The following is a 9,667-nucleotide window of genomic DNA, read 5'->3' as shown; positions in this document are numbered from 1 at the left end:
GATGAGGGCGCCTGGGTGGCTCAGTTGATTAAGCGACTGCCTTCAGCTCAGGTCATGATCCTGGAGTCCCTGGATCGAGTCCCGCATAGGGCTCCCTGCTCGGCAGGGACTCTGCTTCTCCCTCTGACCCTCCCCCCTCTCATGTACTCGCTCTCTCTCATTCTCTCTGTCTCAGATAAATAAATAAAATCTTTAAAAAAAAAAAACTAATGATGTAAGGTATGGTGATTAACATAACAATAAAAAATTAAAAAAAAGAATGACATCTAAACTGGCTAGACCCAAATACAACTTTAGTCAAGATCCTGGTTCCAAGGGTCAGCAGACTGATTAAGCAGCAACCTTATACAATGGGACTTGGACAAGACTTGCTTCTTTTTTTTTTTTTTTTATTCTTATGTTAATCCCCATACATTACATCATTAGTTCTAGATGAAGTGTTCCATGATTCATTGTTTGTGCATTACACCCAGTGCTCCATGCAGAATGTGCCCTCCTCAATACCCACCACCAGGCTAACCCATCCTCCCACCCCCCTCCCCTCTAGAACCCTGTTTGTTTTTCAGAGTCCATCGTCTCTCATGGTTCGTCTACCCCTCCGATTTCCCCCGCAACACAGCTCAAAAATGAGTTCTTAAAAAGATGACAGATTTCAAAAGGGAGAATCTAAATCCATCAAGTTCATCTGCCTGTCTCTCTCTGTCCAAAGTGGCCATAGATGCAAACTTCCGTTTTTGCAGTAAGAGCCAGTGAAACACTAATACACCATCGAATCTTCATTATTGACTTGCAAATTCTGCTAAACATAATAACATATTTACAAGCAAATGAACTTTCAGTGCTGGATAGTTATTGTTTAGATTCGTTGACTTTTTTGACCGATCAGGCTACTATCCCTTCTTTCATTTAATTTCACTGTGGCTTTTTTGTTTGCTTTCTCTAACATTTGAAACATAGATAGCGCAAGTCCAGCCTTCACATTACAAAGGAAAGCTTGGATAAATTCATCCTGTATATTCTTTTGTACAACCTCTACTAATAAATCCAGGAGTGAAATATATCTAGGTATATCTCAACGTAAAAAGGGACACTACTTGGGGCACCTGGGTGCCTCAGTCAGTGGAGCATATGACTTTTGATCTTGGGGTCGTGAGTTCAAGCCCCATGTGGGGTCTAGAGATGGCTTAGAAAAAAGGGGGGACACTACTTTTTGCTTTTTGAAGAAAAATTCATAAGTGGCATATACTTAAATTCTAATCATTCAAGCAAAAATGCTAGAAAGCCCTCCTACTCCCAGCCTCTGTTAAGTGAATCATAAACAATTTCAAGAAGGAAGAACCATTCCTTTGTGTCTAATCTATTAATAGAGAGGAAGTGGTTGAGTCTAATAAATTTTGTTATGGATTCCTTAATCTAGGCAATGATTATAGATTCATGCATTTAATTTGAACAGTGATAATTAGGTTAATTTCCAGATGACTCATTTGGCCACTGGTGTTCCAGCTGGAGTGGGTCACATGCTGCCTTCCCACTGAAATCACTGGAAATCTTGAGTTAAGATCAAGGCTCCTTTTGCCTCTCTGAACTTTCTTCACAGTGCACAGTGGGGTCCCAGTTTCTGAGCTCGGAATGTTCAGATTTGCTCCACTGTGCCCATGGGGTTACCACTTGCAGACAACCTACATGCAGATATTCACTGGAGACGCTGCAACAAGCCCATTGGAATTCACTTCTTGGATTCTAGCTTTCAGGTGGTTTCCTAATCCAGATGCCAAATTTCAGAAAATCTTATGTCTGGCTGACTCATGGAGGATCCAGTGAATAGAGAGAGAATCCCAGCAGGGTTGAGGGGCAGTGCTCATTTGGCCCCTAGAAGTCTTCCAGAGGCTTGATTTCCTCTAGTGATGTACTTTGAGAACTGAACTAAAGAAGAGATCTCTTACCTTGACAGTCATGTCTGTGCTGGATGTTTCTGTGGCATCTGAGGCTGCCTCATCTCCCTTTAGCAGCATACTCTCCCACCCGACCCCTGAAAAAAACAAAAACAAAAACAAAAGTGCCATTTGAGCCAAGTGCATTCAGCTGTCATGGATAGACACCTAACTGACATTTTGTAGCTTCCAATCCCATGTGTGTTTTAAAGGAAACCAATGTTGCTCCACAGTTTACCTACTGGGTAAGCATCTTTTCAAAAGTGTGGCCAGTCAGTACCTCCTTTGTTTTTCTCTAATCTCCAACTTTGGAGTCCATTGTCCAAATCCTGTACCTTATAGACTGTTCCATTCCCAGGCCAGAGTGGAGAAGAGGTTGGAATGAACTCTTTCAGAATCCAGCCCTCCTACTGAGGTCTTATTGGGGGCTTAAAGTGAATCCCAGGACACTGAAACACCCACATCTGAATCTATTCAACACAGAACCAACTCCAGATTATTCATTGTCCTCCATTCCACACACGTACTGGAAATGACTGAGAGTTTGTATTCACTTTTAAAATGTATATATGTTTTCTCTCCAAGTCTTGATAAATGTTAGTGTTCTTTTTCTTCTTCAGCTGCCAAATAATCTCCAAGAGTAGACACATTGCAAGATACAGGTTTTGCTCTCTTCACCTCAAAAAGGAGATCAGGGCTTGGTGTTCAGAAATACCCATGAACACAGTATTGTCTAACTACACCAGATCAGCTGCAACTATGTGTGTGAATTGAGGTGGAATGGTCTATATTAGAGAAAAGTATGAAGTAATGACAAGTATATATATATATTTTTTTAAAAAGATTTTATTTATTCATTTATTTAACAGACAGAGAGGGAGAGAGCACAAGCAGGGGGAGCAGCAGAGGGAGAGGGACAAGCAGACTCCCCACTGAGCAGGGAGCCCAATGCGGAACTCAATCCCAGGACCCTGGGATCATGACTGAGCCGAAAACAGACGCTTAACCAACTGTTTAGCCACCCAGGTGCCCCGACATTTATTGCAGATAAAGTCATCTTCTTAAAAGCTAAAAAAGTAACACTGAGTAAAGTTTTGAAGGGACAACTTGAACCAGGAGATACAAATTTCATAATTGGTATAATAACTGCCTTCTGGGATATGAATGCTCATAGCCTAAAGTATTAAAAAGATTGTCTTCTTAAATAGGTTAAAATTAGCTGTTTTCATTGTTGATTTCCTTAACAAATAATTTTGTCTAAGGGTAACTCAAGGACAATATTCATCCTGGACCTGTGTGAATAGTCCGAATTTGAAAATCTTAATTATCTATTATTACGTTAAGTCAGGATTGGCAAACACTTTCTGTGCCACACAGTAAATATTTTAGGCTTTGTGGTCATGCCCTTTCTGTTGCAACTTCTCAAGCTGCCATTGTAGAGCAAAACAGACAACACATAAATAGCCAACAGCCAACATATAAACAAATGGGCATGGCTGAGTTCCAGTAAAACTTTATTTACAAAAACAGGCACTGGGCCAGATTTGGCCCATAAGATGTACTAGACCAGATGGATAGTGATGATGGTGGCACCACATTGTGAATGTATTTAATGCACAGAACCATGCACTTAAAAATGGTTACAATGCAAATTTTATATTATATATATTTTACCACAATAAAAAAATGATTTTGCTAGGCAATATTCAGATTTTCAATTTAACTGATTCTGTAATTACCCACTGAGTTGGAATACCATTACTTACTTATTTCTAAAATGTTTGATATTTAGGTCATTTCTAATTTCTCATCAGTATAGATAATGCTAAAAGGAGTACCTCTTTGTCTAAATGCTTTTCTTCTCACGAATAATATCCCTCAAAATGACTCCTAAGCAAAAAGTATGCATACTTTTAAGGCTAATGGCATGTGTTCTCATATTGCTTTGTAAAACAATGATGCCAATTTTACAACCACCAATAATGCATAATGTAATAATTTTGCTATCACTGTAACTTGCTTGGTAGTGTTATCATTAAACAAATTGTGTGGTGGTGGGGAATGATTTCTTTAGCAAGTTGTAGGTACATAAAATATTCATTATAGTATTCCACATATTTCTGTGTATGGTATTGTAATGATTTTTGTGTCAATTTGTATTAATGCAATAAAAATGATATAATAATTTTTTAGAAGATACTTTATCAGCTTCTGTTCTAAATCAAGAAACCAGAGACATGAACAAGAAACACTGTTATACTCCAGCATTTCTGTAAAGACCAACTGGACAAAACAGATGGTGAAACAGAAACAATTTTTGTATGACACTTTTAAAAAACTAATGAGATTAATTCAATTTTAGTATTTTAGCATCGATTACATTATTTTATATTCTGGATCCCCGAGAGCCTCATTTTACAGGACATATGCACAATGGATTACTCAAGATCCATGCACTCAATTTATTGCAAGTTGCAAATAGTTGTCTCTCACTAGGTTGTAGAAATTGGGTCAGTTTGGTGAGCTGCCCTACAGTTTCCTCTAGAGAAATTGCTACAAGGAGGTTGTCAGCTTTTTGTTAAAAACATGTTTCTGGGAGAGCAATCTTTGCTCCTACATGAATGGATTATTTCCCCGACACATCTTGCATTCAACAGAATAATAGCTCCTCCTGGTTTAAGACACTGTTGGCCCCTATTGGATCTGGCTGGCAGAGAGACACAGATGTTGGACATGATAGACAATTATATGATATTCACTTTATAGAATATTTTGAATTAACATTCAGCAAATATTCATTCCCCTCCTTTCCCACTGTGGGAGAAATTTTCTTCCCTGTCCCACTGATGTTTCCTCTGGCCAGTGGGATGTTAGTGGACATAATGCAATCAAAGGTTTGAAATGGGCTTGTGTGGTGGTGCTTGCCCTCTTGCATTTCTGCTATAGCATGAGAAAGACATGCTCCAGTTGGCCTGCAAGGGACTGAGAGTCATGGGGAGCAGACCTGAACCCCATCAGCACCTTGGAGCCAAGCCAAGTCTTGATCAGCCAACCCCTAGCCCAGCTGCACATGCATGACAATAAAAGCTATTAAGTTTGGGGATGATATGTCAAGCAGCATTATTGTAATAGTAACTAATAGATACAATCTATAAGCAAAATTATACATGAAAGTCATTTTGGATAAAGCACATTTATCTTTATGCAAGTGTAATTCCCTTTGTTACATAGAAATCTCAGTTACAAGTATTCATTCCCATCTCTCTCTATCTACCTATCTATATATATAGATATAGATATGTATAGATAGAAAATATTTATATATATATATTTTTAAGTAAGCTCTACACCGAACATGGGACTTGAACTCTCAACCCTGAGATCAGGAGTTGCATGTTCTAATGACTGAGCCAGCCAGGTGCCCCCGTATCTCTATATATTATACCACGTGGGGAAGAATCTTTTCTCTGCTACAATCCTTTCATAAGCAATACAATCTTTATTAAAGGATATATGGCCCTAAGAAAGAGACATAAGACATATTTTATTCTCAAAATTTTAGCCTGCAATCAAGAAAACACCTTTTTGTTTGTTTGTTTGTTTCTTAAGTAATCTCCACACCCAACATGGGGCTTGAACTCACTACACTGAGATCAAGAGTTGCATGCTCTACCAACTGAGCCAGCCAGGCACCCCAAGGAAACAGTTTAAATTAGATAACCTATCATTTCATGGCAAGAGTGAGAGAAAATAGACCTAACATTTTAATTTGAAAATGTTATTAATCCTAATAATAAGTTGTGAGGACAGGAAAATGTTATCTTAAAAGTTAGAGGCAAAATTCCTTCCAGGGAGAAAACTGAGTTTTGGATGTGATGGGTCCTACATCATGGAAGTAGGAGAAAAAGAAGGAGTTCCGTTCAGAAGAAGGAGAGAACCTGAAAGAAGCTGGGATGAGAATTGGCAGTAAGAAATCTCCAAGGGCAATAAAAGGGACTCTTGAGAACCATGATGTTTAAACATCGATTTTAAATTTTTTATCATGCTGTCTCATGATGTAATGCTCCCCTCAGTCTTATACCTTGAGTGAAGATCTGTTCTACACAATTGTCTTGTGTTGGTATTGTTTGGTGGAAACAGAATGAGGACATCAGTGTAGAGAGAAGAGAAAGGCCATGTGCACATAGGAGCTCCCTGCAAAATTGGAATCTGAGGAGGACATAATGATGAGAATCTGGGACAGGGTATTAGACCCAAATATACACAACAGAGCCATGGGTCAATTTTATTTGAACACCAAAGGGCAGCAGACCCTTTCATCCTGAGGACTTGGAGAAGCAAGGTGATCGACACTTCTAATAAGAGGATGCTCATACCTATAAAAATGCGACTTCTATTTCCACAATGGTGATTTCCATACCACCAATGTGCATTGCACCACAAGTAGGCAGGCGGATAGTTTGAAATGCTTGTTGGAGATCCTTCTGCTCTAGGATTTTATTAATGACTGTCAACATTTGCTTTCATGTCCAAGTTCCTGAGATGAATTTCCACTCAACTAAGGTCAGTATTTATAACAATTGCACACACATTTAACAGGTCAGATGTGTAATTGCAAAAGACAACACATTCCAGACTGATATATTTCATTATGAGTCAGTTATGTAAGCACAATCACCTCTGATTTCAGGGAAATAACCTATTTAAAGAATTTGACCTAAGAATTTAGATAATTGACAATGATTGATCGATTTATACTACTTTACATTTATATTTCTACACACTCTACTTCCAAATAACTTTTTTTCTCTTGTAACCCTTTTCCCCTTGCTCAAGCTCTTATTTATAATTTCTTTGATAAGAGAGAGCATATTACATATTGTTTCTATAATCCCTAGATTAAAATAACATCTTTCTCCCAGAGGAGAACAGGTTTGCATTTCCCAGTAGTGGGAAAAATTGAGACCTGTCTACTTGTAGCTGAGGTATGTTTATAAGTCCCCCATCAGGGACAGTTGTACAAAAATCTTTCAGGAATAAGTAAAATCAGCCAACCAATTGTTGCTTTTTATATATCTCTTCACTTAGCCGCAAGTCAGATGAAGAAATCTGTTAGCCCGAGCTCCCAGTTCCTTAGCACCCACATGTCTGGTCTCCATGCACAAGATGCACTCTACTAACTGGCATGGCCCCTCTCTTTGATTTCTGTTGGGAACAGCGTATGTGCCGTTGACAGGGCAGTAGAAGTAGAAGGAAGGAGGCTAAGCTCTGGGCCTGGCTGGAGAAGTCAAGGGCACACATGATTATCTGCAAGGTGAGGGATTTGGTCTGGTAGGAGGGTAGCCATGAGGGCTTGAGTATAGTAACCTGGAGACAACATGGCTTTTGTGTTTGAACAAAGGGAGACAGGACTAGGCTGAACAAAGAAGAGGATGAGCTGCTAAGAAGGCTTGTTGGGGAAGCAACCAATAGAACTGCAGAGAATACTGGGTAATTTCCTTATTTCTGATTCTGGTTAGGACTAAAAAATAAATAAAAGTAAAAATACAAGGTCAGAGACCTAGAGGAAGAGGGTAGCACTGTAGAGGACGGTGCTATCTATACCTAGATCCCCTGAGACCACTGTGTGTTGCTAGATAAAAGCAGACTAAGAAAGAAGGACAAGTCGATATGGACCCTTATGTACAACACAGTGGACCTTTGCTCTAGCTCATCTGTCCACACAGATTTTAGATAAATTGTTGGACAAAGTGGGTCATTAATGCTGCTCACCAAATATTTCCAGTTCCTTCCTCTGGTGGACACATAACAGAATTTCACTTCCTGGCCTCCTTAGAATTGGTGGTCCTGTGACTAGTTCTGGCTGACGAGTGTGGGCAGCAGAGGCATCCATCACTTCTAGGCTGGAGCATGCAGGACACTCCAGAGCACCTCTCCTCTACCACGGTGAATGGTAATGTTCCAGATAGTGTGATTCTATTAGCCTGAGTCCCACGGTGAGGATAACACAAAGCAGAGACACAGCCAACCCACAGCGGCCATGTAGGATGAGTGAGAACTAAACCTTTATTGTTTTAAGACATGTGAATTGGGAGTTGTTTATTACAGTAGCAGAACCTAGCCCAGCCTAAGGAGAGGAAGGAGTCCTTCCAGACTTGCCTTTCCCATCAACCTCTAGTTCCCATCATAGAGAGTTCTTTAGGTAAATCTGTGTTCTATTCCCTAAATCAATCCTGCCATTTACATTTTGTCTCCACAACCAGCTATAAGGATCCATACTTTCTACTTTTTTGGAGCCACCCTGTTTCCATTATGCTGAGTGCTTATTGCATAGGTTAGTTGCATCTCATGAAGGATTTATGTCCTAAAGGCAAAAGGCCTCATCCTGCACAGTCACAACTGCTCTTGAAAATTCCTTAAATCTCCCATACAGTCCAAAATAGCACCATGCTTCAGAAAACCCAACAGAGGCACATTTTGTTCTAGCTTTGGAACAGTCCATTTCCTTTGTTAAGTACCAGATGATGCTGTTGGCTTGTGCGAAGGATCATGGACAAAAAATACAGATCTGGAAACTGTAGAATTTCTCGGGGTTTGGAGATGCTGAGACTGAGAGATAGAAGGAAAGACCAGCTGTGGGACAGCAGATTAACAACTGCTTTGTCATCCTCACGCTGGGGTGTACCATTTAGAGTGCTTTTGGCTGCAGGTAACAGAAAGCTGACTTAATAGATGACTAAACAATAGAGGATTGAGTGACTCATGGAACAAGAAGTCTCAAGGTAGTGTGGTACCAGAGGTGGTTGGTGAATTCAGTGGCTCCATGGTCTCAGCCTCTTGGTCCCAGTTTGACCTCTCTGCCATTCTCTTGATTTTCTGCCATGGTCCCAAGATGAACATAGCAGTTCCATGTGTCATGAAAACATCCAGAGGCAGGAAAAGGGAGGAGTAAATGCACTTCCACAAAAGCACCCTCCCCACACACCCAAAGTCTCACTGGTCAAACACGTAGCATTAGTCCATCTCTAAACCAGTTGTAGAAAAAGCGAATGGAACTCTCAAAATTGGCTTGGGGCTAATTAATCAGAATTTACCCCCTGGGTCAGCATTCTCTTAGCACACAGCCACTTGGAGGATAAACAAAGGAACAAAACAGGATCTTGGCCAGCAAAAAGAAGGGGACAGGTTGATGGCTTTCAGACAAGCAAATAGTAGGGTCTGATGGACAGGCACATAGGTTGGAATGTCAGCAGAATCCCTGATATTTTTTAAATGTCTATTTTTCTCTCATTATTTTAGCTAGAAATATACACTCAAATTCACAGAAGTAAAATACACAAGTGATGCCAGTACTCAGCCTTGCTTTCTAGTGCCAGCTCCTTGGTGAGGTGTCCAGAGTGACATCACCACCTCCTCCCTCCACTGTGAACTCACAGCCCTGATCATTAGTACCACTTTTTGGGGCACTCATTGGGGCCTGAGCAGGGAAAGCCCTTAAGTGTGTCTGGCTGACAGCACTGGCTCATCAATGATGCCTGAGAGGGCCCTTATCAACTAGCTTGTAAGCACTTGTGGGCAGGGACTTGGCCTGATACCCAGTTAGCCTCCCCAGGTATCAGTTAAATGAGAAGTGTGAGTTTTGGGCAGCCAGGTTGGAGGGATCAGAGCTTCAGAGTGGGGCATGGGGTGAGAGTAGAGAGTGCTTCAAGGAGGATGAGGGACGCTGAAGGATAGGG

The 9,667-nt window shown here is 40.5% G+C and overlaps 1 protein-coding gene and 1 long non-coding RNA gene across 7 annotated transcripts in view; one reads left to right on the top strand and one right to left on the bottom strand.

The window, feature by feature from the left end:
* The window catches only part of LOC145717094 (uncharacterized), a 30,988-nt gene extending 24,141 nt beyond the window's left edge, over positions 1–6,847 (top strand). Inside the window, exon 2 of the long non-coding RNA XR_014140113.1 lies at positions 2,805–6,847. This is a non-coding gene — a long non-coding RNA (uncharacterized LOC145717094). The remainder of the gene's footprint in view (positions 1–2,804) is intronic.
* PALM2AKAP2 (PALM2 and AKAP2 fusion) overlaps positions 1–9,667 on the bottom strand; it is a 441,240-nt gene that overhangs the window by 132,627 nt on the left and 298,946 nt on the right. For all 6 annotated transcript variants that reach the window (XM_081803345.1, XM_081803346.1, XM_081803348.1 and 3 more), the window contains one exon: positions 1,944–2,029. In XM_081803345.1, the coding sequence (XP_081659471.1) occupies positions 1,944–2,029 (86 nt within the window). The remainder of the gene's footprint in view (positions 1–1,943; positions 2,030–9,667) is intronic.

Source organism: Leptonychotes weddellii, chromosome 14 (genome assembly GCF_054177405.1).
Source record: "Leptonychotes weddellii isolate Sample4059 chromosome 14, ASM5417740v2, whole genome shotgun sequence".
Lineage (NCBI taxonomy): Eukaryota > Metazoa > Chordata > Mammalia > Carnivora > Phocidae > Leptonychotes > Leptonychotes weddellii.
Note: the sequence above shows the minus strand (reverse complement) of the source record. Positions and strands in the feature narration are given on the sequence as shown.